The sequence below is a fragment of the Bos indicus genome, chromosome 19, assembly GCF_029378745.1.
Source record: "Bos indicus isolate NIAB-ARS_2022 breed Sahiwal x Tharparkar chromosome 19, NIAB-ARS_B.indTharparkar_mat_pri_1.0, whole genome shotgun sequence".
Taxonomy (NCBI): domain Eukaryota; kingdom Metazoa; phylum Chordata; class Mammalia; order Artiodactyla; family Bovidae; genus Bos; species Bos indicus.
Window position 1 is genome coordinate 52,747,126 of NC_091778.1, and position 26,009 is coordinate 52,773,134.

At 58.6% G+C, this 26,009-nt stretch overlaps 3 protein-coding genes across 10 annotated transcripts in view; 2 read left to right on the top strand and 1 right to left on the bottom strand.

Moving 5' to 3' along the window:
- The window catches only part of SLC38A10 (solute carrier family 38 member 10), a 41,123-nt gene extending 32,582 nt beyond the window's left edge, over positions 1 to 8,541 (top strand). The window contains exons 12-17 of one of the 5 annotated variants that reach the window (XM_070773915.1): positions 1,283 to 1,450; positions 1,632 to 2,084; positions 2,619 to 2,738; positions 3,874 to 3,897; positions 5,601 to 5,771; positions 6,408 to 8,541. In XM_070773915.1, the coding sequence (XP_070630016.1) occupies positions 1,283 to 1,450; positions 1,632 to 2,084; positions 2,619 to 2,738; positions 3,874 to 3,897; positions 5,601 to 5,771; positions 6,408 to 7,453 (1,982 nt within the window). In that variant the 3' untranslated portion in view covers positions 7,454 to 8,541. The remainder of the gene's footprint in view (positions 1 to 1,282; positions 1,451 to 1,631; positions 2,085 to 2,618; positions 2,739 to 3,873; positions 3,898 to 5,600; positions 5,772 to 6,407) is intronic. The other 4 variants (XM_070773917.1, XM_070773916.1, XM_019981672.2 and 1 more) reach the window with 4 other exon arrangements.
- A 2,162-nt stretch (positions 8,542 to 10,703) lies between these two features.
- Positions 10,704 to 12,673, bottom strand: NDUFAF8 (NADH:ubiquinone oxidoreductase complex assembly factor 8). The gene is made up of 3 exons (XM_019981990.2): positions 12,466 to 12,673; positions 12,193 to 12,303; positions 10,704 to 10,953 (listed from the first exon to the last, which is right to left on the bottom strand). The coding sequence occupies exons 1-3, from the start codon at positions 12,547 to 12,549 to the stop codon at positions 10,924 to 10,926; spliced, it is 225 nt and encodes a 74-aa protein (XP_019837549.2). The 5' UTR covers positions 12,550 to 12,673; the 3' UTR covers positions 10,704 to 10,923.
- A 91-nt stretch (positions 12,674 to 12,764) lies between these two features.
- Positions 12,765 to 24,046, top strand: TEPSIN (TEPSIN adaptor related protein complex 4 accessory protein). Of its 4 annotated transcripts, none has more exons than XM_019981989.2 (13): positions 12,765 to 12,957; positions 14,665 to 14,737; positions 15,064 to 15,155; positions 15,326 to 15,419; positions 17,834 to 17,901; positions 18,054 to 18,132; positions 18,255 to 18,326; positions 19,140 to 19,343; positions 20,297 to 20,474; positions 20,600 to 20,713; positions 20,839 to 20,917; positions 21,106 to 21,240; positions 22,195 to 24,046. In XM_019981989.2, exons 1-13 carry the CDS (start codon positions 12,910 to 12,912, stop codon positions 22,753 to 22,755), a joined length of 1,797 nt encoding a protein of 598 aa, XP_019837548.2. In that variant the 5' UTR covers positions 12,765 to 12,909; the 3' UTR covers positions 22,756 to 24,046. The 4 variants fall into 4 exon arrangements, with proteins under 4 accessions (XP_019837548.2, XP_019837547.2, XP_070630019.1 ...); XM_070773918.1 differs by having other exon boundaries at positions 12,832 to 12,957; positions 15,066 to 15,155; positions 15,326 to 15,472; XM_070773920.1 differs by having other exon boundaries at positions 12,832 to 12,957; positions 15,066 to 15,155; positions 15,326 to 15,472; positions 20,300 to 20,474.
- The last annotated feature ends 1,963 nt before the right edge of the window (positions 24,047 to 26,009 follow it).

The window sequence follows — 26,009 nt, forward strand, 5'->3', positions numbered from 1 at the left end:
TTGCTCACCCGAGCCCCCGGTCATTCCTTTGCCTGGTGATGGATAGATTTTGAGTTGGTCCTACAACATGATGGAGATATGCTTTGTTTTGTTGTGGTTTTCCTTCCCTTCCTGGCCCCCTGTCTTAACTTGGTCTTCCACTGGACAGCACCTCTTGATTTTGACCCCCAGGGGCTTCTGGCGGCTGGGGACAGGGGTGTTACCGTGGTGTGGAGCAGACACCACACACTCACGCGAATCAGTCGCTTGATTGAACTGTGGAGCCCTGCGTCCCGCTCCTGCCCAGCGCCGACCCCCCTCTACTTTGCTTTGGGCACTAAGCCTCAGCTGCTGCAGGTGTCCCCGGCGAGCATGGCAGGTCAGCCCAGGTCCCTCCTTCTCCTCTGGGGGAGGGAGCAAGCCCACCTGAACAGGACTGTCGTGAATCCCCCCAGAGCCGCTTTGGGGTCCCACGACTGCGGGGCATTCCGCCTCCCTTCTTGCAGGCAGCTTGTGCCCTGAAGGCGGAAAGCGGTTGCTTGGGGCCTCTGGGATGAAATGACTTTTTAAATCTTTTTTTCCCCCCCAGATAGTATTTTAGTTTCTGCCACTTTTGCCTAATAGGTAGAGAGTGGTTTTGTTCACGGACAGAGTTTCCTAAGGGGCTCCATTTGGGCCACCCTCGTGGCCCTCTCCCCGAGGGCCCGCCGTGACTGAACTGTTGGGCTTCTGGGAGGATGAGGAGGCCCATGGGATACAGGTGTGTGCAGGAGGCCAGCTTTGTGGGCTGTGCCTCTTTCTCACCTTCCTTTTGATAGGAATTTTTACTTCTGCAGCAAGAAGTTGACAGAATTGCAAATCAACCTCCCATAGGCATTTTCCTTAAGCATTTTTCTGCTCCCCTTTCCCCTTGGCCTGCAGCAAGGGGTTGGTTGGGCTTAGGGCGGGTGATGGTCCCCAGGAGGGATGACGTTGGGCACTTCCAGTTCCCAGGCCTCAAATGGCAGGTTCTTGCTGCCACCTGGTGGTGATGGCCAGCTTTATGCGGGGTATCGCTGTTCTGCACCCAGTTAGGTATAAATTGCATTTTGACATATTTTTGTTATGAATACACATGAAAAATGACAGTTTTCTGTGCTACTTAGCTGCTAATGATTGAACAGGAAAAAAAAAATAACTGCTTAGGCTCTGCCATTCGCCTGGGAAATGTGATTACAATCCAGGGAAAACCGCCCAGTTGCCGTGCTGATTGGCGGTGTAGCCATGTGGAAACACCGCTCAATTATCTGTGCCGTGCTTACAGGCCAGAATCCAATCGTGGACGTGGCTGAGGACGGCCGAGATAAGCCGAAGCTGCCAAATGAGAAAGATGAGATGGAGCAGGCCCAGATTAAGGGCCCCGTGAATGTGCCCCCAAGGGAAGACGCCAAGGAGAAGCAGGAGGCGGCACAGCTGGATCGCCCCGGTCAAGGTGCTATGACTGCCTGGGTGGGGGTGTGGGGGTCGGTGTTCACGGGGGCGGGACCTCAGCTGGACATCAGTCACGTGGTTGGTTGGTTCACAGACCTGAAGAGGGAAAGCTGCCCTGGGAGGGAAGGCTGAGTCTCCCCCACCCCCACCCCGGCTCCCCAGCATCGTCTGTCTCCTTCCAGGAGTTGCAGTACCTCTGGGCGAGGCCCACCGTCACGAACCCCCTGTGCCTCACGACGAGGTGATAGTGGATGAAGGTCAAGACCAAGAAGGACTGGAGAAGGAGCGGCCGTCCAAACACATGGATGAAAGGGCCCTGGGGGGCAAGGGTCAAATGGTGCCACCCCTGCTGGATTCAGGACGAGAGAGACCCAGACAGGACCAGGCTTTGGAGGCAGCGGGCGGTCTTCCCAAAGATTCTCAGAAGGTTCCAGAAGAAAATGGTCAGCCAGCCATTGAGCCTGTGAAGGAGGACCTGGGGCAGGGCGACAGGGGCGTGCATCAAGGGCCCCAGGCAGTGCTCCCCGAGGGGCAGGACGTCCCGGTGGCAGGCGCAGGGGCCAGAGCAGACGGTGCCTTGCTGCCTGGCCATGCCGTGGGGGCCATGGGCAAGCCGGAGGAGAAGAAAGAGCCTGGTGGGTGTAGGCTCCATCCTGGTGGGGCCCGGGAGAGGCTGGGGACGGGGCGGGAGATGCTGACCATCCTTCCTTCTGTCGCGCTGCCTCTCTTTTCTCGCAAGATGAGCTTTTGTGTGTAGCAGCACTGATGCAGCTGTCGGGGCTTGGCAGCTCCTCTGACATGTCACACACTTGTTCACCAGACCCGTAAGTGCCAGGTGCTGGGCTGCTCCTGCGTGTCTGGGCGCACACGGGGCGCGGCGCGGGCCTGACGGGTAGCTCCTTGTTAAGTGCCATCTCAGAGCTACTGACAACGGTCCCCGCATGCTAATTGACGAATGTAGTTGACACTGGCTCCCTGCCACCAGACTGTGAGATGTTAAATATTATTTTTTTATTACCTCCCTGGTGCTCATCAGGTTGAATATATAGTACCAGGGAGGGAGGGCCAACGTGGAGGGTGATTTTAGGAAATATCGGCCTCTTCCTCTTGTCCCCCCTCCACCTTCTGAGTTTTCCTGCAAGCCTCCTGAGTCTCTGCCTTGTGTGCAGGTGGGAAGGCTCCCCTCCTGGAGGAGAAACCAGGCCCGGGGGCAGCGCCGCAGGCAGAGCCTCGAGAGCAGAGGACCGAGGAGGGACAGGGCGGGGAGCACGCCGGCAGCAAGCTGGAGGGTAAGGCCTTTGCTTTCTTCCTGCATCTTCCAAAGGCTTGGAGATAACTGCCGCTTCCTTCTGGAAGCGGAATATGGCCCAGAAGGAGACACGGGCCCGTTGTCTTGCCAGTTTCCTGCTGAGGAAGGATCTTAAATAGCTCCCCTGCCAACTAACAGCATTCTCTCCTCCCTTTTCACTTCCTTAGATGTTTTTAGTATTTTTTCTCCCCCTTTAAAAACAAACAAACCTGTCACTGTCACGTGACTTTCTATTCCCATTTGTATCTCATTTCAAAATAGACACGTTAATATTTCCAACAAGTTGGCCAGGTGTGGAGGGCATTAGCGAGGGTGGGAGAGCCGGTGGCTCACTGCGGTCCTAGCACTTCCCTGCCACCGTGGCAGCAGCTCCCACCCGGTCTTAGCTGGGGCTGGGTGGGGACCTTTGTACCCACCTGCAGTGAAGACCTAGCAACTGTCCCAAAGCGAAAGCTTGTTTAATCTTTTCTGTCCAGTGAACAAAACTTGCTCTGCATCCTCCTCCAGACCTTCATGCCCATTTTGGGGTGCTTCCCGCTCTCTGCTTTTGGTGCCCCCTCCTCACAGCCCCACCTGGTCGGGCACTGCCCTGCACTAAAGGAGGTGGTGGCGGCTTCCCCTGCAGATGATCACTCTTCTGGGCTCTTTGGTCCCCATGCTGAACCCCCGTGGGGTCACCCTATTTGCTAGCGGTGTCCACAGAGTGGCCCCTGCGTGTTTCACTGTGTGCTCCGAGAGTCTGGGTCTGTATGTGGGCGTCATGGTACAGCGCTCAGGTGGGTTCATGGGATGCTCATGCCCTGCTGCCCCACAAGCTGCTTCCCAGAAGGTCCTGCAGCCTCGGGATAGCCGGCCCAGAGCACCAGGCCCGGGAAGGCAGCCGAGCCTCTGCACGCAGAGGCCAGGAAGGCAGAGCTGAGGGTCCTGGGTTTCCTGTAGCTTGGATGCTGTGGAGTTCTGCATGTTGCTGTCTTTGGTTTCAGTCTGTTTACTGGTCCTGGTCCTCACAATCTGTTACCTAATCTTGTTTGATTCTTTGACTTTTTCTTTTCTGAAAGAACTTTGATGGTTTCCTATTCTGCCTTTCTCCAAACGCCTCTCAATGGGATGCACAGCTGAAATCAGAAAGATGGTGGCAGGTAGGAGTCGGGAGGAGCACCACAGTGAAGGTTTTTGTGGGGGTTTAAAGATGAGACAGCAGACAGTGTGAGCACTGAGTCCGGTAGCACCTTGCATGTGGTCAGAGCCCGGGATCCACACATGGTCTGTCCCCCAACTGGGCTCAGCCACAGCCCCTCAGGTGGGGTCCCCCTTGATGCCCCAACCCGCTCACTTCTAGTCCACATGCCCTGGTGCCCCTTAGCCCCACTGGGGCTCCGCCGTGGGGCGCCACCACAGGACAGCCAGGTGCAGCCTGTAAGCATCTGGGCACTCCCAGAGATGGGGCGGGGCCTGCGTGTGACTTCCGCCATGTGCATGGCCTGGTATTAATGTGCTCTGCACGTGTGTTAATATCTGTGCAGCTCTCATGCCATCCATGAGTCTGATCCCTGTGGTCCTGGTGGGCCGCGCAGTTGTGCACGGAGCTCGGGCTGAGGGCTCAGTTTATCACCTCCACTCTGCTTCCCGTCTGTCCCATGTTGCTTCTGGCTGGACATGGCGCACTTCCCCCCCAACCCCAGCCGTGGGCTAGGGCTAGTCCTCCGAGGAGCCAGTGAGTCAGGGGGCCTGCTCTTTAGGAACCCTCCCTTGGGGACAAGTGGTGTTGGCAGCATGGTCATGGTCAAGGGAGCTGGTCTGGAACTCTGGGATGGCTCTGTGCACATCCCTTGTCTGAAGAGGGTGAGGGGAGCCCTGAGATGATCCACGGAATGTAGGCTTTCTCAGGCAGGCGTCTTGGTCACCTTAGGATGTCTGGATGTGTGTCTGGTGGAGAACAGGGGGCTGGATCACCCGGGCTGGCCAAGGGACCCATCTTCCACGTGCTTAGCCTCAGCATGTTCTTCATGGGCACTGGCCTCTTGGGGCGAGCCATGGCAGTCCCTGGGAGAAGGCCAACCCTGCCCTGTTCTGGGGGGTCACAGGTCACTGTTGGGGAGGACAGGCCAGCACACCTGCATGTGCCCAGCATGGGGGCCCCGCGCTGGGGTGTTAGCTCTCGCCACTCCCAAATGTTCTCCTTTCTTCGGATTTGAGCTTTTCCATCTGACAACCTGTAAAGTTACATCATCTTTCAAAGCTTCCTGTTTAAAGACACGTGTTATAAAAGTCCCTTAAACCTGGACTGCTGGCTCTACAGAGCTGACCCAGTGCTGACGTGTTTGCAGTGCGTTATGAGCTTTCCACACCCAAGGTGTTCAGCCTTGGGGCCTCTTCTCAGTCCACAGTCTGGGGGGGCCCTTCCTACACACACCTGCTGCAGCTGGCCTGCTCCCAGCTCACCTGGCGCTCCTCCCCTGTCAGCTGCAGCCAGCTTCCCGGGGGAGGCGGGGCCGGCGGGAGCACTGGCGCAGCCTTCTCACTGAGGTCCCAGTTCTTGTTGCTGCTGAAGGGGAAGATGGTTCTGTTTGTCTTTAAAGTTCTCACCTTGGAGGAAACTCTCTTAAAAAGCCAGTATTCTTTTTTAGAATAGTTGATAGTTCGAGTCACCAGCCCAGATCGCTGTCATTTGTGGTCACAGTGCGTGGGTGCTGGCTCAGCCGGGTAGAGGGGAGTGCCCAGGAGGTGTCCAAGGGAGGGGCCCACAGGCCACCTTGGCCTCCCTGCATGTATCATACTGCCCTCAGCCCAGCCAGGTGCCTTTGTAGCCCCAGGCTCTGACCGCGTGTGTTTTCTGCACCAGAAGCTGGCCGGGCGGAGATGCTGGACCACGCTGTACTATTACAAGTGATCAAGGAGCAGCAGGTGCAGCAGAAGCGCCTCCTGGACCAGCAGGAGAAGCTGCTCGCGGTGATCGAAGAGCAGCATAAGGAGATCCACCAGCAGAGGCAGGACGGCCAGGAAGGCGAGGACGGCAAGTCCGGGGGAGGGATGGGGAGAGGGGCCGTGCAGGCCGGGGGTGGTTGCTGCACCTGCTCAGGGAAGAGGGTTGTCACTTTTAAAAAAGAATTGTGCTTGTTTATGTATGTATGTATTTTTGGCTGTGCTGGGCCTTTGCTGCTTGGGCTTTTCTCTAGCTGCAGAGAGCCGGGGCCACTCTCCCACTGTGGCATGCTGGCTTCTCTCGTTGCAGAGCACAGGCTCTAGGCAGTAGTTGCAGCACTTGGGCTCAGTCGTTGTGGTCCTGAGCTCAAGAGCACAGGCTCAGTACTTGTGGTGGATGGGCTTAGTTGTTCCACGTCACGTGGGATCTTCCTAGATCAGGGATCAAACCCATGTCTCCTGCATTAGCAGATTCTTTACCACTGAGCCACCAGGGAAGCACAGGGGTTGTCCCTTAATTCATGAAAGCCAGAGTCGCCTGCCCCACCACCTCCTCCCGCCCCCCCATCCCCGTTGGATCTGTGGCTCTGTGGTCTAGAGTCCCGCTGGGCGAATTTAAGCAGGTGTTTGTATTCCTTGATTGCTGGTAAGCTGGCTTCATTTAGTCACTGCGTCGGTAGCTCCTGCTCATCTCTGTGGCTAAACGGGTACCTGACTTCATTTGCAGTGGACGTGCAGCCTGAGCTGGGGGTGGCCGCACCCAGAGGTAAGGAGCAGGAGGTCCATGACGCGGGGATGGCGGAGCGTCCCCCGCCGCAGCCTGTGGAAGTCCTGCCCGGCGCTCCTGGGCGTCCTGCCGCTCCTCCCCAGGGGCACAGCCAGCGCTCCGTGGAGGAACCTGAGGGGGCAGCGGGCAGAGCCCCAGCTGCACCTCCTGGCGGCGCTGACCCGCAGCCCTGGGCAGCTCCGGCTAAGCCAAGGGAAGGCCGGCAGGGCGCTGTGCCTGAGGCTGAGGGCGCGGGCGTGCAAGAGCGGCTCCCTGTGCTGGAGCCTGCCAGGATGCCCGGGAGCCCAGAGCAGCATGGGGCTGGGGATGTCCCCGGGCAGAGTCGGGATGTTTTTGGTGGAGGCGCCCATGAGAAGAAGAAATCCGGGAAGGAGGCAGCAGCTGCTGGTGCGGACACTCAGGAGGCAGATGTGCTGGGGGTGGGGGCAGCGATTGGGGCCCCTCAGGTAAAGTCCCAGCAAGCGAGCCAAGACCGGGCACCTGGAGGCAGGTCGGGGGTAGCCGCCCCCCAGGCCCAGGTTGTGTTACATCAGCCGGAACACCGGGCTGACCCTGCTGGAGGACAGGGCGGGCAGCAGGGTGGTCATATGGAGATGAGGAAGGAGGCCCCCGGCAGGGAGCACGTGCCTGCTCCCTGGGAGAACACCGCTGGCCAGGAGCCCGAGCAGAGGCCAGACCCTGAGCTCGGGCCCAAACCCGCCATACCTGGAGATCAGAAGCCGGACAACGCCAAACCCAACCGGGACTTGAAAGTCCAGGCCGGCTCCGACCTTCGGAGGAGACGGCGGGACGTAGCTCCTCTGGCAGAGGCAGGGCTGGCCCCGAAGGACGGGGTCATCATTAGCTTCAACTCACTGCCCGAGGTGCAGGTCAACGACCTCCGCAGTGCCCTGGAGACCCAGCTGCACCAGGCCGCTGGGGGCGCCCTGCGGGTGGTCCCAGGCCGCCAGATCAAACAGCTGCCTGGGGCCCTGGAGGAGCCCTGAGCCCCACTAAGGCCAGGGTGCTCCACTCAGCTGTTGAACCTGGACCACGGCGGGTGCCAAGCCCCAGAAGTCAGGCCCGCGGTGGAGTGACGGCTCTGCAACTGCGGCCACTTCCAGGCTGACTCTCTCATGATTCAGCTCCCTTCCTGCAGCCTTGAGGAAAAACAGCCACTCCCTGAGACCAGGAAACACGACCTGCCACCTCTGTGGCTGTGGGAGCCACTGGGGTTCAGGTGGCGATATTGGGGCTCTGAGTGCTGACTGCAGCCCTGGCTCCCCGGCTGCCATGAGAGGCAGGTGTTACCCCGAACTTTAATTCCTTATTGATGTTCTCTGTGACTGTCAGTACAAAGCCTGAGTAAATGCTTCTGCCTTCACCCCGTCTCACAGCAAGTGCTGCGTCAAGACTGAGAGGCTGGACAGGCCTGTGGGTCCAGCTGCCTCCGCCCTGGTGCTCTGCTCTGCATACTTCGGTCTCCCAATTGAGTGGTTGTGAGATTTAAAAAGTAAAACAGACCACTGCTGTCTGGTTGGTGCCGAGGTGAATCACCCAAAAGCTCCCATGCCACAGAGCGAAGCCGTGACCACGAAACCTGGGTTCGAGGCCCAGTGGGAAGGGGTGCATGGCCTCACTCCTCACTGCTGCTCACTTCCTCCAGGGCAGCATCTCCCCTGGGTTTGCACCCATGGGACTCATCTTTTGGGAGGGTTTTTGTGGTGTTTTTGTTGTACTTTGTTTTAAGGGGCAGAGAGGCCAGTGATCACCCCCGAGCCGGGCTGGTTAGCAGGTGACCTGACATGCTGGGATGTGCCCTCAAGAGCCTGGGGCCTTCACCTGCTTTGTGCTTTGGGCTGTGTGTGCCTCGTTCCCCTCTGGGGGCGGGGGCCGCTCCAGATCCTGCCCCAAGGGGTCCATGGCGGGGAGCCACTCACTGATCACTAGCCAGGGCTGCCCAGGCCACGTGACAGCTCCGGCCTTGGTCTTGGCTCACCTCTCCCCTGTGCCTTTTGAAATGGTTTTATCGTTTACTGTGATTTCTATGTCATCTTGAAGCCTCAAAATGAATAATAAAAGGAGTGGAATCCTCTGGAAGCCAAGCTGATTCCCCACGAACCCCGGGCACTGCTCACACAGAGGGGAGCTCAGTGAAAGGTGTCCGGGTCCCAGTGCTTCCCGCCCTCCATTCTTAACTAAAAACAATTCCAAGCAAACTGTACCAGCTGGAAATTTCCCCCAGGTTGGAACACCGTTTGTGGTTTTGGGGTGGGATTGCGCATCCAGCCCTGTTTCCCTGAATCTCTCACCTTGACCCAGCGTTCTGTCCTCTCAGTTTCTGCAAAGATAACTTCCTCCTCAGAGCAGGGGCCGCAGCCTTCTGAGAGCAGCAGCGCAGCCTTTGCCATCGCCTGCCATTCCCGCACCTCCGGGCGCTCAGGGTCTTCTGTCCCAGTCAGTGCTGTCCTCTCCTCAGGGTTCTCCGCTCCCCTCCCCTCCCGTCCTCTCCTTCGGGAAAGATCTGGGCAGACCTCGGTGGGGTCACCATGACCAGTACTGCAGGGAGCCAGGAGGGGCTGGGAGACAGTGCCTTGCTTTCTGACCACAGGCCACCCCTCCAGCTGGGTCCCCTGGCTGGTAGATGTGGCCAGTGCAGCACACCGGGCCACCAGGAGTGACCTTCTATGTTTGCAGATACACTTGGCAGACACGAGGCCTGGCTGGCCTAGGTGACTGGGACAGGACCCTGTCTGTACTCCCGTTCTGGAATGGGGCCCCCAAGCCCAGCCTGGGGTGGGAAGAAGCTAAGGCTGAGGCTGGGTATGGCCTCTCGTGGTGTAGCTGAGCCCCGAGTCTGAGGCCAAGACAGGTGGAGCGGACAGAGCCACACGGGGTGACTGCCTTCTGGTGACACAGCTGAAGCAGCAGCAGGAACCATTTTTCCTGCATCCTGACACAACTCTGTTGAATTCCCTCCCATAAACACAGTTTTGAAGACAGGTTGAATTTGGGGAGGGGAGACAGGAAGGTCCGTGAGCTGACTTCAGTGTGTGGTGAGCGGCCTGGCCCAGCCAGTGGATCACATCCGCAGCCCTGGACCTGAGATGTGGCTGGTGGCCTCATCTGCCCCCATGAACTGGAATCTGAAAGGATGTTAGGAGCACTGGGTGGGACAGTTCTAGAAGCGACCAGAGCGCCTGTGCACAGCAGAGATGCCAGAAGCTCTAGCCAGCAGGCTGCCCAAGTGCAGAGAGCACAAAGGGTCAGAAAGAGGCCATCCTCAGGCAGGAGGCACCTGCTGGGTGTGCACGCTGCCTCAGCAGACAGGGAAGGGGCGGAATTCTCAGCAAGCCTGTTTCCCTGGCCCACTCCTCCCTCCTGCCCTCAGCCAACCTGAGGGGCCATCACCTCTGGCCGGGATGGGGGTCATGTCAGTGATGTCTAGTCCTGAAATCCAGTGGTGACGGTGAAACATGACTGCCCAGCCAGCCAGTCTTTTAACAGTCCTAAAAAACCTTGAACGGCGTATGGCTCCCCTCCAAGGCTGCCCTGGGAACTGCATTTCACTGGGATGACAGCTGAGATAAGGGGTTTCAGCACTTTGTGGGGGAAGTGGAGGAGCCTTTACAAGAGGGAACAGCTCCAGGCCTCAGGGCACGGGTGCTCTGGGACAGCAGGGCCTGGGTGAAGCCAGAGGACAATGTGACCTCCACACCTTGGGGAAGGAGGCTCTGGGATGACATGCCCAGCAGGCAGCACTCAGGATGCTGAAATCCTCCTGGGTCCCGCTGGGTCTCCCTGGAGCTCCAGCACGTGTGCTGCTGCGGCCTTACCGAAGCTCAGGATGAGGGGTGGGACCAGAGTGGGCAGGAGCCTGGCCAGGATGGACCTGGGCTCAGACTCCAGAGGCTGTGGAAGGGAGGGTGGGGCAACCCCGTGGAGCAAGTCTCACAGGCACCGGGTTCCTAAAACTGGACCCTCCCTGGGTTCTTCACCCCTTTGTCTGGAAGAGCAACCCCCACCTTTTTTTCTAAGTGAGGAAAAAACCCATCAGTATCAGGTTCCTACAGCTCGGACCTGTCCCTCATGGTGTCGCTGTTTTCTCTTTGGTCTGTGCTGTAACCTGGTAGTTACTTCTAGATGCTTCGCCAGACTCAGATGACATGCCTTTGGTGAGAATTCTTTAAAGAATGAGACTCGCAAGGCAGCTTGTTCACAGCCCATGCACTCATTCTGCAGATGACAAAACAAATCTTACAGTATCTGATCTGATCTTTACTGTGGGTTCACTGCATCTTATTCTCCCCAAATCCTTAGGTGTGCAAGGCTGGAAAACCCATTCCCCTCTGCTCATGCACGCCTAATGTGTTTCCAGTCCTTTTAGCCCCAAGAGCTTTCGAGGTTTTAGACGCTTGCTCCTTGAGGCCATCAGTGCCAGGCGCCCAGGGACGTGGATTGGAGCTTGTAGTCCTTCCTAACGGCCTCCTGTCAGGGTGTTCTTAGCCTGGAAGACAAAGGGCTGTGTCTGAATGGGTTGCTTTCAAGTTAGACATGGTTTCAAAGTTAAGAAAACTACCACACCAGAAGCCACCTCCTGGCAAATAAATGACAAAGAGCTTGGCCACGAGTGTGCAGCATGGGGCCAGGCTGGTTGGGGCGCTGGGCTCAACGTGCTCTGTGGCCTCTCCCACCCCTGCCTGGCACTGTGCCACCAATGAGTCCCATTTAGTCCTCCCCCTTCTATAAAGGAATCTCTAGGTCAGAGATGCTGAAACACTTGCCCAGAGACGGGCTCCTCTCCTGCCTCCTCATGCACTCCCACAGAGCCTCAGGGTGCAGGCAGAGTAGACAAAATGGCTTGTGTCTTTAAATGAGAAACCCCCAGGTTCCCTGTCCTGAACTTCCAGTGCCTGGGGCCTGTGGTTAGGTTGCCCTCAATGGAAAACAGCAGGAGAGGCAGCGACGCGCTCCTGGGGGCAGGACAACATGACAGAGGCAAAGAGCGTAAGGAATCAGAGAGGACCCGATACCTGTGATCCTGACTAATAACCACAGGCGGTAAGGAAAAGCCTGGTTTGGCCAGGAGTGTGTTATCTTTACTTTACATGTGAATCCTTCCAACCACTGACCACAGGATGAAGGTTTGTACCTCCCTGAGGGAGTGCTCTGAGTAAAGCAGGGAAGCTGCCAAGAGCCAGGAAGCAAGTCCAAGCGACAGGTGCATCTTGGATGAAACATGTCAGATCAGAGATTGGTGACAAGGGCGGAAGCCGCATATCCCAGCCACAATGATTGCTAGGAAGGTGCAAGGGGTTCTTTGAGCCCTCCGGGAAATGAAATATGGCCCATGCATTCTCCATGCTGGAACATAGGGAAACTGCCTTGGATTCCCTAAATTCTGGTGAGCTGACCCAGCTGCCCCCTCTCAGGTCCAGTACCCAGCACCAGCAGCTCTGGTGAACAGAACTGACTGGGCATCGTGGCCCACCCCAGACCCACCGAGTCGAGGGAACCCAGGACCTTGACATCTTGGGCACCAGCTCAAAACCTTGTGCTAGCCTCATTACAGGCAGCCTCCGTGGCGGCGGGGGTCGCGCCGGCTGGTGTGGGGCTGTGCCCCGTTGAAGCACCTGTTGGAGCCCAACATCGAACCCAGAAGAAAAGGAAGCCCGTTTCCCGAGCGGGTAACGTGGGTCCCCGCCCCCTAGGGTTCAACCCCCGGGCTAGGCTGGCGTTCACTTACCGCAGCAGCGAAGCAGCTCCGCAAAGCCTCGAACTCCTGCGCGCACAGATCCTTCTTCAAGCAGCCCCCCGGGGCAGTGGACGCCTGCACGCACCTGCCGTAGGCCGCGGCCTGGGGGCGGATGGAGACGGGCGAGGGTCGCCACAGTCCCCGCGCCCGCTGATTACCCGGGCGGACCCCGCCGCCGCGGCTCCCGGGGCACCACTACCCGCCCCCCGCCAGCCCGCACCCCGCTCCGCGCGGCCCTTCCTGCCCCGCCTGACGACTGCGCACCTCGGCTCCACAGGCAGCTAGACACTCGGGGAAGGCGCGGAGGCGGCTTCGCACGCGACCCCACACAGCTCCGTTCCCCGACATGAGCGGCTCTTCCCGGCACCTGTGGGCGCCGCCATCTTAGGTCCGGCCTCTTCCGGCGCCCAACAGCCTGACAGGCAGGCACTTCCGCCCACAACCTTTCTTGCGCTTTGTCACTTGGTCAGGCTTAGCCCTCGCCTCTGCCTCTCCGGAAGCGCTCTCAGTCTCCCAGAGCCCTGCAGTTGGCTCGTTGTCGGTCGCTGTCCTTGGGTTTTGTATTCGTTCACGCGCAAATTGTTCCCCGAAGTCGGCCTCAAGGCCCTCCTCACTCGAGTAATTGGCCCGCGGGGTCAGACTCACGCAGTGATTGGCGGGGGCCCGGGCCTGGCGGAGGCGGGGCGGGGCCGGAAGGTGTCCGGCACCATGGCGGCCATGCCGCCGCTGCGGGACCGCCTGAGCTTTCTGCACCGGGTGAGTGAGTGCTGGCGGCCCCGGTCCCACCACGCGCCGCCTCCTGGCCTCGCCCCCGGCCCAGGCCGACCGCCTCCCTGGCTGCGCACTGGCCCCGCGGGATCCCCGCGCCCTCCTGCTGCTGCCAGGCTTGGCGTCCCCTTCGTCCCCCTCTGTCCCCTCCCACCTCTCCTCTCGCCTCTTTCCCTGTCTTCCGGCCGCTTCAACATCCCAGAACACTCTTCATCTCAAATCCTACCCTTCGGCCCCTCCCGAGGCTGGGGGACCCCACAGCCTTGGGGGGCGGCAGGTCAGGCCACCCCTGTGTCGGGTCCACTGGGAAGAGTGAGACCCCCTTGCACAAAATCCAAGTTTTTCTGTTTTCTTACCCAGCTTAAAGTAGCTTTTCAAAAAAAGAAACTGATCCCCCGAACTCTGGCCGAGATAACCAGACGCTGATTCGAGGAGCGGCAGAAAACCTTTTATTAAGTGGTCCAGTGGGGGAAGCCCTGAATTCCAGTTCAAATTGTGCGGAGAGGACTGGGCGTTTTCAGGACAGGACAGAAGGGTGGAGTTCAAGTGAAAAATGGCAGGCGTTTGGGCGGTTTTGGGGGGATACGGCTGCTGTGCTGATAACTGGTGGTTACAGAAGCTAAGATCCCATTGTACAGTGGGAACTGGGGGACAGACCTTGTCCCTCCTGGTGGTTATATTTCAAGGAGTGGCCTTCAGGTCCTTGAGAAAGACTCTCCCAGGTTGTAGGAGGTCTGGGTTCCTAATTGTAGAAAATGCTCCTGAAGTGTGCCTGAACCAGCCCAAAGTCCAGGGTCAAGAAAGGGAGGTTGCGGTCTGTCACCTGAAATAGGCCAGAATGAACAGTGAATTCTGGCACTATGAGCTTCCGCAGGCAGGCAGCGGGGGTGAGGGGGGTGCTGGGTTCACCCTCATGCTGCTGAGAGACCTGTCAGTTCTCTTCGAGCAGAGGTTTTGGTATGTGCCGAACATGCTATGGTCCTGCAGACCTTTCCAGCTTCCCTCTGGGTCTTGGTGGACAGATAGCGTAAGCAGCCTCTTGGAACATTCAGGCCAACGGTGCCTGTGGCCAGCACCTCAGAGACTGCACCTGAGGTCTCCTGTCCTGTCTACACTGAGGCTCATAGCCCCGAGATGTGCTGTGACGTGAAATGGGTGTTTCTGGTTTTTATCCCTAGAAATTGTACGTATTTGTGCTGAGTCAACTCAGTGTAAACACTTTTGTGCTGACAGATAAGTGTGAGACACACAGCTGAGTCGGTTCTTGTTTTGAGTTGTTTCTGTGGGATCCCTTCCTGGAAGTGGCGCTGTAGGTCTGTCAGGGTGAATGATTGTGTCGCAGGGGCTCACCTGAGGAGTCTTTTTTTTTTTTTTTGCCAGTCTGTAAGTTGCTATACTAAAGGGGCTTTTAAGTTGTGTGGCTGTAGGCGTAGGGGCCTGGGGGGCCATGCTGAATCGTGACCTTTAGGGCCTGTCACCATGGAGACCACCACCCATTTCATCTTCCCTACGTTCATCCTAGCCTCCAGAAGGGAGGCTTCTGCAGGCTCTCTGTGGCCAGTGGGACCATTGCTCTCCTCTTTGGGTCCCCTGACCCTGTGGCACGCCAACTATAAGCTGTGTGGAAACTGGGATCCCCAAGAATGAGGGCTCCTGTGGCCACTCACTGTGGGCTGGGCTCTTGCTCCCTTTCAGCTCCCGATTCTCCTGAAGGGAACGTCGGATGATGATGTCCCATGTCCCGGCTACCTGTTTGAGGAAATTGCCAGTATCCTTCCTTGTGGATACATCTGGGGGCCCTGTAGCCTCTCCTATCTCATCTCCCAGGGTCCTGGGCTTCTCCTGCCCTGAGGGGGCCCTGGCTCCTTTCCCATAGCAGCTAAGTGTGTGGGCTCTGAAAGTCACCTTACTGATGACTTGAGGCTTAGACCCTAGAAGCCGGGTGTTCCTGAAACCAGGGTCTGGGGTAGGTGCCTGTGGTGGAGGGGGCCACACTGAGGAGTTTGATGGCAAGAAGGCCCAGCTTCTCTCCCTGGCCAGGGCATTGTGTGGCCCAGGGTTAGCTCACCCCTTCCCTAACTGAGCGCCTCCCAGAGATCTCCCACGAATCCCTGGGCAGCAGCCAGTGTCTCCTGGAGTACTTGCTGAACCGTCTGCACAGCGGATCTGGCCGCGTGAAGCTCAAGGTGAGTCCAAGTGGCTCCAGATGCCTGCCCGGGGGTTAGGTCAGGGCCCTGTCCTGCCCCGGTGGTGAGGCTGGAGGGGAGGGATGAGCTGGGGGCATGGGGGGCTGTGTCGGGTGGGGCACCCTTCTGTGGACCCAGCTCTGCCCACCCCCCCATCCCTGCTGCCCCAGGTGCTGAAGATCCTGCTGCACCTGTGTGGTCACGGCTCCTCTTCCTTTCTGCTCATCCTGAAGCGCAACCCTGCCTTCATCCAGGAAGCTGCGGGTACTGGCCAGCACTGCCCACTGGAGGCGTGGGGAGGAAGGTGGCCAGGGCAGGTCTCGGCCAGATCCCTTAACCTGAGCCCCTGCCTCCCTTCCCCATACCCATGCTCCCCACTCTGTGCTCCGTCCACACTGTTCTTCACTGCCAGCTCCTCCCTTCCCTCCCCTCTGTGTCAGCTCCTCCCCTCCTCCCGGCCAGGCCAGGCCATCGAATTGCGTGGAATGGCTGGTGTCTGTCCGTGAGCTCTGCTGGGCCTTCGCGGCCTGGACCTTTCCTGTCTGTCCCTGCCTTGGGTTCCCTCTTCTCCCCAGGGCTGCTCCTCCAGACCCTAGGAAGCCCTCCATTCTCGAAAGGGCTGGGAGGGTGGGGGACGGGACTAGTGAGGCTGTAGTGAGAGGTGGGGCCCTGGCCTGTGGGGATCCAGGTGACAGTTGGGTCTGGGGTCCCTCACCTGCCGTCCTCACCTGCCCCCAGGCCAGAGGTGTTCATGTGTCTTGTTAACAAGAACTGGTGGGGGGACGTGGCCTGAGGTCTTCTTCTTGGGTGGGGAGAAATGAATAGGAAGGCCTTGGCCTTCAGGCCAGAACCCACCCCGCCAAGCTGTCCCCGAGAGGGCAGTGCCACGGAGGAGACTGAGTCCTCCAGCCACCGCTTGCTTGTTGGAGACTCTTCAGTCTGCCCCACCCACCAGGTGCTTGGACTCATCCCCCACCCCTGCCGCCGCACCTTAAATCCACTGTCTTCCCTTTACTGCAGGTGCACTGAGGCCAGGCTAGGGCTGGGCTGCCTGTGGGCCCTGGGGTCCATGCAGGCGCCTTGGAGACAGGGAGTGGCCTTGGAGGGGGCGCAGACCCTTACTTGGCAGATGCCTAGAGGCGCCCAGGGTGCTGGGGGCGCACTCGTCACAACCCAGCTCCCTGGAGTTTGTGCACTGAAGCAGCATGGCTGGTTCATTCTCACCAGCTGAAGGGTCAGAACGGGCCTGTCCCGCTGCACGGCTCACATGTTGTGGCCAGTGCTGGGCCTCACCTCTATTCTGGTCTCCGAAGAGGGCAGAGAAAGCAGAGGGGGACAGCCGACTGTGGTTCTGTATTAGCACCAACATCTCTCAAGCTCTGAGCACTGTCCCCAGAGGACGAGTGCCCAGATAGACGGGGCTGTGAGAGGAACTGATCCTGGAGGCAGGAGTGGGGGACACACAGAGGTTGGCCCAACTTTGGGGGCCTGGCGGGGGTCCCTATGACTCCCACAGGGAGGGTGGGAGCTGTGGCAGGACGGCGGGGAGGTACCCTGCCCTGGCTGGTCTCAGCACCCTAAGGCAGGAGGAGCCAGCAAGGTTTAATGAGACATAAGCTTCCCAGGTTGGAGAAGGAAATGGCAACCCACCCAGTATTCTTGCCTGGAGAATCCCATGAACAGAGGAGCCTGGCAGGCCATGGTCCATAGTGTTGCAGAGAGTCAGACATGACTGAAGCGACTAAGCACGCGTGCAGGCACGCAAGCTTCCCAGGTGGTGCTGGTGGTAAAGAACCCACCTGCCAGTGCAGGAGACGCTGGAGACACGGGTTTGATCCCTGGGTTGGGAAGATCTCCTGGAGGAGGGCGTGGCAACCCACTCCAGTATTCTTGCCTGAAAAATTCCACGGACAGAGAAGCCTACTCAGACACGACTGAAGGGACTTAGTGCACACAAGCTTATCTGATGGGCCACAGCTGGAGCTTTATGAGCAGGAGTCCTTTCCGGCTGTGATAAGGAACCTGAGTTATGGTCAGGCCCTTGGAAGCTCTTCAGCTGGACTAGAGCCTCCTCGGGCTTCCCTGATAGCTCAATTGGTAAAGAATCCACCTGCAATGAAGGAGACCCTGGTTCGATTCCTGGGTCGGGAATATCCACTGGAGAAGGGATAGGCTACCCATTCCAGTCTTCTTGGGCTTCCCTGGTGGCTCAGCTGGTAAAGAATCTGCCCGCACTGCGGGAGACCTGGGTTCGATCCCTGCATTGAGAGCCTCCTCTGGTCGCCTCTGGGTGGAGATGGTGTTGAGGGGAGGCAGCGAGGCTGCTATTGCAGAGGCTCAGGTGAGGGGCAGCCTTGGGCCGGGGAGTGGCCCTGGTGTTCTGGAGGTTGCAGAGGTTGCAGAGGTCTGCAGGTTCTGAGTTGCAGCCTCACGGCTGGGGGTTTGGGGGGTGTGGGCCAAGGGGTGCCGAGGGGCTGTGAGGGCACAGCCACCCGAGGCCTGGGGACGGCAGTGCATCTGTGCTTTAGGAAGCCCCGAGGCACTTGGTTGAGGGGGCTGAACTGGGGGCTTCAAGGGGGGCCAGAAAAGGCCAAGGCTCACCGCCTGCATCGGGTGTGGGCTTTGAGGCTGAGTGGTCGGCATTGCACAGCTCAACTCTGCTCCCATCTGTCGCGCAGTTTTCGCGGGGCCCCCGGATCCTCTCCATGGGAACAGCTTGTACCAGAAGGTGCGGGCGGCCGCCCAGGTGAGCCCAGGACCCAGGTCACTCCCTGCTCTCCCCGCCCAGCGCCCTGGCCCCACTCTCTGCAGGACAGAGCCCCTGAGTGGCCCTCAGGGGAGAAGGAAGGGTGGGGGGACCGTGGGCGTGCTGCACTGAGTGCCCTCTGCCTCGTCTAGGACTTGGGGGCTGCCTTGTACTCCGACGCCTTGTCACCTCCGCCTCCCTCCCAGCCTCCCAGGACCCTGCCTCCGGCAGGTACGCGAGTACACCCAGCCCTGTCACCGGGTGACTCTGGGCGGGCCCGAAGCCTCTCCTCCCGCAAATGTCCGGGGTTGAGGGTCAGGTCCCCGCTGCTGCTGATGTGGGCCTCCCCGCAGGCATGGGCTCCCAGTCCAGGCCCCAAAGCGCCCTGCAGGGCTTCGGCTACAGCAAGGAGCGGGCTCACACAGGTGAGTGCTGCGGGACTGGGGCCCCGGCTGAGGGTGAGGGGGTGGGTGGGGCCTGTGTGCCCCCCACTGACTTCTGTCCGACCCCAGGGCAGCTGGGGAGGTGCAGTCGGCTCTCTTTACCTGGCTGGTGAGAAGCCAGGCTGACGGTCAGCCCCGCACTTGGGCCATCAGCCCTCGGCTCCTTTAGAGAGCAGAGCGCAGAGAGCAGTGGTCCTGTCTGTGACAGAGGTGACTTGGAGCTGGCGCGGTGCCAGCCCTGCTTGCCGGGAGAGCGTGAAGTTCCCCAGGGCCACGCGAGCCTCTTGTGGGCTCTGGGCCGGGTCCAGCTGATATGCTGAGCACTCCAGCCATGGCTCCTAGTTCCCCAGCACTTGTGATTCCTAAAGTGGGTCAGCCTTAGAGCCCACCTGTTCCTAACCTGGGGGTGACCGCCAGTTCACTCTCCATGGGGCACTCTGTGGGAAAGCCCCCAGCACTGGATGTGAGCACTCCTTAAGTGGCCAGGGATATTGTGGTCTCAGGACAACCACCTTAGGTGGCCCCTACTCTGAGGTGGGGACCCAGGAGGGCAAGTGGTACAGCTTTGCTGTGAGCTGCTGCTCATCCAAGATCCACGGGGCCCAGATGCATTGAAGTGAATTCACCGCAGAAGCTTCTGGGAGAGCCCTGTTCCTCCATAGGGCCTCTGCTCTGTGACTGCATCTTGTGTCCCAGCCTCTTGGGTCCTGGGTGAAGAGCGGCCGTGGGCACCTCATCCTGGGAACACAGGGTGGGACTGAAGGGGCTGTGCCGTCTCCCCTCTCTCTGCTGCAGGCTCTGCGGGCGAAGCCTTCCTGTCCACCATCCAGAAAGCCGCAGAGGTGGTGGCCAGCGCCGTGCGCCCTGGGCCTGAGAGTCCCAGCTGCCAGAGGTCCCTTCCGCGGGGTGACACCTACCAGCCGGCCGTGACACCTTCAACCAGCCTCGGCACCCAAGCCTCCGGGAGCTCTCTCCCTGCGGCCAGCCCAGGAGCCCGAGGTATCGAGCTGGACTCCTCCCTTGGGGTGCTGGCTTCCCCCTCCCCGGAGCCCTGGGCTTCCGGTCACCTGCTCGGGCTGGGCAGGAGCAGACGAGGGAGGAGGAAGAAAGCAGTGCGCTCGGTGGGGGCAGGGGGCAGGAGCCCCACCCTGCCGGTCCTGCGACACCTCCCAGAGCCAGCACGTGACAAGCTCGCAGAGCCAGCTGCCCACGAGACTCGACTCCCTGCGGCCTCTGCAGCGGTGCGCATAGGGCAACCCTGCCTCGACCCCCCACGTCCAGTGTTCTCTGTCAGTCTGCTCTGGGTGGGAGCTCAGGTATTACGGCCCCATGAGAGGTGGGGTCTGCCCAGGATCCCAGCTGCTCAGATATGGAAGCTTAGAGCTGGGACAGGAGCCATCCCCAGCTCTCGTGTGTTCACCTGGCGCCTTCGAGCAGCTTTGCAGCCCGTCAGGGCCCAGGGGCAACAGGGAAGCCCTCCGCAGGGGCCAGGCTCCATGCCGTGTGTGTTCTAGCGGTGCGCTGTGATACAGGAGGGAGCAACAGCTGCCCGCGCCCTCCGCCTCTACCTCTGCCTCTCCCAGAAGCGCCGTCCCCTTTGCCTGGTTCGAAACAAGTATGTCAGCGCTCGGCGGGACTTGAGAGCTGCTGTGCTGGATACTGTCCCCACTGCCCTGGCGTCTGGTGCCTGACGCTGCTTCCTCTGCTTTCTGGGCAGGCGTGTCCCATGCGGACCCCCCACCCTGGCCCTGAGTGAGGGCATGCCCTGTTCTGCCCCATTTCCTCTCAGGTGGTGTTTCCCGGAGCTGGAACCCAGGCAGCTATGTGTCCACATCCAAGGACCCAGCCCATAGGCTCTTCCCTGGTCTCCCCATCCAGGGCTCCTGGGGAGACAGACATGGGGACAATCTGAGGCCCCCAAGGGTTTTACCTTCAGTCGGTGTTTCTTCCAGCAGCGAGACACCAGCCTGGGCAGGCCGGAGGCGGCTGGGATGAGCTGGACAGCAGTCCCAGCTCTCAGGATTCTTCCCAGGAGAACGATGATCTGGGCAAGGCCTCGGACTCGGGTAGTCGGTCGGGCAGCGACAGCCCCTCAGGGGCCAGCCGGGCACCTAGTGACCTGGCAGAAAGGTGATCCAACACCCCAGGGTGCCCCTCCCTGTCTGCCCTGATGGGCGAGAGGTGACCTGGAGGGGGCTCACCCCTCCTGGCGTGAGGGAGCCCACCCTTTGTCCCAACCCGTGTGCACCCGGCAGGGTGGAGGCTGTGACCCTGAGTGACTGCCAGCAGGAGCTGAGCCTGGTCCGGACTGTGACCCAGGGGCAGCACACCTTCCTGAGCCGAGAGGAGGTGCAGCACTTCGTCAAAGAGTGAGCCCCGACCCGTTCCAGGCCCTCTCACCCCCGCACCCCACCCCCATCCCTCGCCCTGGCTCTGCACACACACCCCTCGCCCCACGGCCCCAGCCCTGTTGCGCGGTACCCCCTTCCTGCAGGTGTGGCCTCCTCAACTGTGAGGCTGTGCTGGAGCTGCTCATCCGCCACCTGGCTGCCACCAGTGAGCGTGTTCAGATGGTGAGGAGGGGAGTGGGCGGGGCTGGCGTGTGCCGGGGCACGGGGAGTGGGGAGAGTGAGCACAGGACACCCGGTCGATTGTCTGGTCGATTGTTTGCTGAGGGCTGAGAGGAGGGAGGGAGGGAGCCGGCCACACAGACCTCCCTTGGAGGGGGAACCAGCTGACATCAAGCCCACCCACCCTGCAGAGAGCCCTGGGTGCCATCGCCTCCCTCGGGTGCACCGACCTGCTCTCCCAGGAGCGAGTCCTGCTCGTCACCCGGCCTCGGCTGCAGGAGCTCAGTGCGGGCAGCCCCGGACCCGTGACCAACAAGGCCACCAAGGTGGGCAGCCTCCAAGGCCCAGAGGAGGGGGTGCAGGACACCCCAGCAGTCCCACGCCCTCCCCCGCCCCCGCTGCCTTCCCTAGACACACGCCCTCCCGCTCCCGCGGCTGGCACAAGTCATGCCCTTAGAACTGCAGGTGGTGGCCTGGCCTCTTCCCATACACAGGACCCCCAGGTTTCCCCAACCTTCCCCGGGTTTCCCCGACCTTCCCAGCAGATCTGCCTTTTGGGCAGTGCCTTCTCCGTTGAGGCTGTCTCCTCCAGGAAGCCGTCCTCCTGCGGGAAGCCCTCCTTGACTGCTTGGATGGCTGTCTTCCTGTACTCTGTGTCGTGGGTCTAAGCTCTGTTCCCATATGCCCCACTCTGGGAAAGCAGGAATAGTTGTCTGAGTCCTCTTCCCACTGATGAATGTGGGGAGACCACCTGCAGTCTTCTCTGGGGGCCCTCTGTTGGCCTCCCTCAGCTTCCAGTTTTCTGTATGGCAGCTGAAAATTGAGATCCTTAGTCACCTGTCTCTAAAGCGCCCTTCGTCAAAGCGCTTGTGAACCTGCCACACACAAAACACGCCGGGGGCACATCACGGAGTTTCTAAAATCTGAGAAGGACCCAGGAGGCCAGCTATCAGGGATGACACCTGGGTGGGAGTTGGTGCTTCAGCCACATCTGTTCCCCCGCGTATCAGGCGCTTGTGTGGCACTTGACCGGGAGGGGGCGCTCTTCCACTCCGGCAGGCCACAGCAGCTTGATGTGGGGGAAAGCATCTGTTTGTATGACAGCTGGTGGAGAGCAGCAGCGCTGCTGCCCGGGGATGACAGAATTGTTGTGAGCGGCCAGTGGTCCTGCCCTGTGCTCTGGCCAGCGACATTGAGGAGGGGACCCGGGAGCACCGTGTCCTCTGTGATACCTGGAGGAGCGTAAGAGCCCTCACCAGTTCCCCTCTTCCCTCGTTCAGATTCTGAGACACTTTGAAGCCTCCTGCCGACAGTGGCCCCCTGCCCGGAGGTCCCCAGCCGAGCCTGGCCCTGCAGCCGCCCACGTGGGCCCGTCAGACCTGTTGACCGACACCCTGCCTTTCACTGGGGGCCCGGCCTTCCTGCAGCCTCTGAGTTCAGCTCTGTTTTTTCCCAAGGGCAGCGCACCCCCATCAGGGCTGCAGCCCAGCCCTGTGCCCCCAACGTCCCCAGACAGCTGCCCCCTTCCAGTCCCTGGGGCTGGCAGGGAGGCTGAGATCGGGCTGGCAGGTTCCACAGACCAGGGGGCTGCATCTGAGCAGGGCCCACTCTGCATGGACACCCCAAAGGGAGGGCCAGAGATCGGCCTGGGCCTCAGCCACAGCTGCAGCTCCTTATTTGCTGGCATGGAACTGGTGGCCTGTCCCCGCCTGGTGGGGGCCGGGACTGCTGCCGAGGAGCCCCTCCCAGCCCACCAGGCTCCCTGGACGTTGTCACAGAGGCTGGCAGCAAAAGAGCCTTCCGGCTCTGAGCCGTCAGCTTTCACATTCTTAAACTCATGATCTTGTCTGCCTGGGCCACATGCAGTCTGTGTGCTCCCTGGCCCGTGACTCCCAGGACCCTGTGACTTTGTGCTGTCCCCTATGCCCACAGCCCCCAGTGCCTCTTTCTGTGGTCGGCCTCGCCCTCCCCTGGCCTCTTCCCTTCACCCACTGAGGCCTTGGGTGTGGGCAGCCACCCAGCCAGGCAAGCTTAGAGTGGACGGCCCACCCAGAGTTGAGAATGGCCACCAGTAAAACCCAGGTGATATTTTAGAAGTCCACGCACCAGTCAGAGCCAGACCACCACTGTGGTAATGAGGTGCCCGTGGGAGCTGCTCCCCAACTTTACCCCTAAGGTGGGTTCCGTGTTTTTCTGCTGGGAGGCGGACCCCCCACTTACAGCCTGCCCCCTAGGTTTGATGGCCCAGGAGCAGCGCCCCCGAGCACCCTGCAGGACTTGCAGGGAGGGCAAGGCAGGCCCAGAAAGAGGAGCCGAGCATGAGCTAAGCCTGGCAGCCTGCGGGCCCTGGGGTGCCGGATCTCCCACCTCATGGCCATCTGCTTTGGCGGGATGCTTCTCCCATCTGCCAGAAGGACGAAGGGAGAACAGTGGGGCAGACGGCATGATGTGGCCTGCCCAGAGGGCACTGGAGGGGAGCTCACGGGAGAGGAGACCTGGTGACTGAGCTTGGAGACCACACACCCCTTGAAAGTGGCCTGAGTCCCCAGGGTCCTTATGGGCACACAGAGAAGGGCACCAGGGGAAGACGGAGAGGACCCATCTGCAGGCTGAGCCCAGGCCCAGCTTCCAGCCAAGCTTCTGCTGTTTCCAGGTGACAATCCTGTGAGGAGGATCCCAGGGCCACCTCAGTCATTCCTCTGCCCCCACCCTGCTGTCTCCTTGGCCAGAGACTGGCCATTTGGACTTGAATTCCTGTAGCAGCAGGCAAGCAGGCACGGAGCCTTGCAAGCACTGACCTCGGGGTCCTCTGGGGAAACCCCTGCCTTCCTGGCCCTCAGAAACAAGGTCGATTTGGAACCACTGCTTGGGTGTTTTTTTTGAGCTCAGATCCCTCTCTCTGGGGGAGGGGGGAGTCCTAAGCAGCCTCCCGCCTTCTCGTCCATCAGGATTGGGGTCTGGGTAGGGTTAGGGCAGCATCAGGTCCCTGTGTGGCCCGTGTCAGCTCCCCCTGCCGTGACCTCTGCCTGCAGACTGCACAGCCACTTCAGAGCTTGGGCTGTGGTCGCTCTGGGGAGAACTGGGGATGGCCTGGGGTCACGCTTCCCACATAAACCCTGCTGTTCACCGGAAGCTGCACTGATCGCCTTTTCATTTTCTATCTGCGTGTGTGAGTGAGAGAGGAGAGAAAATGGCACAGGGGTGAGCCCCTAAGGGGCACAGGTAGAGCCTTCTGAAAGCAGGGACAGGTATCAATTCTTCCTTAAATGTTTGGAAGGACTCCCCACCGGAACTATCTTGTCCTGTAATTTTCTTAATTGCAAAGTTTCTAACTACAAAATTCAATTTCTTAAGTAGATTTAAGGACTATTTGGGTTATCTCTTTCCTCGTGAGTTTCAGTAATTTGTGTCTTTCAAGGACTTGGTCTGTTGTGAATATGGCTATAGTTTTTTCAGCCTACTTTCTTTGTTCTTCCAGTTTCTGTAGTGTCCCACCTTTCATTTCTGATATTAATGTTTTTTTTTTTTCCCTTTCTTGGTTAGCCTGATTAGAAGTTTCGATATTATTGACCTTTTCAAAGAACTAACTTTTTGGTTTTATATTTCTTACTGATTTTATGTTTCCTATTTTATTGACTTCTGCTCTTTACTATTTCATTCTTCCTGCTGTGGATTTTTTTCTTTTTCTAGCTTTTTAAAGGTGAAAGCTTAGATTATTGATTTCAGACCTTTTTTCTTTTTTAATATAAGCATTTAAAATTTTGTATTTTATTTTTGGTTGCAGCAGGTCTTCCTTGCTGCATGCAGGCCTTCTCTAGTGGCAGAGAGTGGGAGCTGCTCTCCATCGTAGTTCATGGGCCTCTCATTGGGGTGGCCTCTTCTATGGTGGAGCACAGGCTCTCGGCACACTGGTGTCGGTGGCTGCAGCTTGTGGGCGCAGGAGTGGCAGTTTGGGGGCACTAGAGTGCAGGCTAGTAGTTGTGGTTCATGGGCTTAGTTGCTGCATGGCATGTGGAATCTTCCCAGATCAGGGATCACACCCATGTCCCCGGCATTGGCAGGCAGATTCTTATCCACTGTACCCCCAGGGAAGTCCTAATGGAAACATTTTTAATGCTGTACATTTTCCTCTAACACTTTGAGCTACATCCCATGAACTTTGATAACATTTTAGTACTTATTCAGTTCAAAATATTTTCTAAATTCCCGTAAGACTTGGGTTTTGTCTGACTTCTTTGGGGGGCACAGCACCAGGCAGAATGTGAAACCTCCTGGACTAGGGATCAAACCCAAGCCCCCTGTAGTGGAAATGCGGAGTCTTAATCCCTGGACCACCAGGGAAGTCCTGATGGACTATTTTAAAATGTGTTTTTTATTAATACTTTAATTTTTATATTGTAAGAGAACATATAAGACTTTCATTATAAAGATTTCAGGCTTTTGCTTAAGTTTGTTTAGTGGCCCAGGATATAGTCTATCTTGGTGAATGTTCCATGTGCACTTGATTTGGAGAACTACAGACCAATCTCTTTCATGAACATAGATTAAAAAAAAGTCCTCAACAGACTATTAGCAAAACAGATCCAGCAGTATACAAAAAGTAATAATACATCACAATAAGTGGAGTTTTTCCTGGGGATGGAAGGCTGGTCCAACATCTGAAAATCACTGCAGTTCACCATATTAACACACTAAAGAAGAACAAATCACATTATCATTTTACACAGAAAAAAGCAAGAGATAAATTTCAACATTCATGATTTAAAAAAAAAAACAAACTAGAAATATAAGAATTTCTCTCACCCAGTAAAGGGGATGGACTGGGTGCTTGTGTGTGTACACAGTTGGTTCAGTCGTGTCCAACTCTTTGCAACACCATACTTAATGTCAAAAGGCTGAATGATTTCCCTCCAGGATTGGGAAGAAGACGGGAATGTCCACGCTCACCACTTTTGTTTAGCATTGTCCTGGAAGCACCAGCCGCTTCAATGAAACAATGAGGGAAAAGACAAATACAAAGGAAAGGAAGAAATAAAACTGTTAACCACAGAAAGCATGATTATTTATGTTGAGAATCATAGATTCCACAAAAAAA

What these genes read in the sequence shown, in the direction of transcription:
- NDUFAF8 (XM_019981990.2), bottom strand. Translation starts at nt 12,549, where the DNA reads ATGTCGGGGAACGGAGCTGTGTGGGGTCGCGTGCGAAGCCGCCTCCGC. An exon ending in TAGCTGCCTGTGGAGCCGAG is followed by an intron (nt 12,304 to 12,465) that starts GTGCGCAGTCGT and finishes ATCCGCCCCCAG; the next exon opens with GCCGCGGCCTACGGCAGGTG. An exon ending in GGAGCTGCTTCGCTGCTGCG is followed by an intron (nt 10,954 to 12,192) that starts GTAAGTGAACGC and finishes TTTGTCTTCCAG; the next exon opens with GCTAAGAACACCCTGACAGG.
- TEPSIN (XM_070773918.1), top strand. Translation starts at nt 12,910, where the DNA reads ATGGCGGCCATGCCGCCGCTGCGGGACCGCCTGAGCTTTCTGCACCGG. An exon ending in GCCTGAGCTTTCTGCACCGG is followed by an intron (nt 12,958 to 14,664) that starts GTGAGTGAGTGC and finishes GCTCCCTTTCAG; the next exon opens with CTCCCGATTCTCCTGAAGGG. An exon ending in CCTGTTTGAGGAAATTGCCA is followed by an intron (nt 14,738 to 15,065) that starts GTATCCTTCCTT and finishes CGCCTCCCAGAG; the next exon opens with ATCTCCCACGAATCCCTGGG.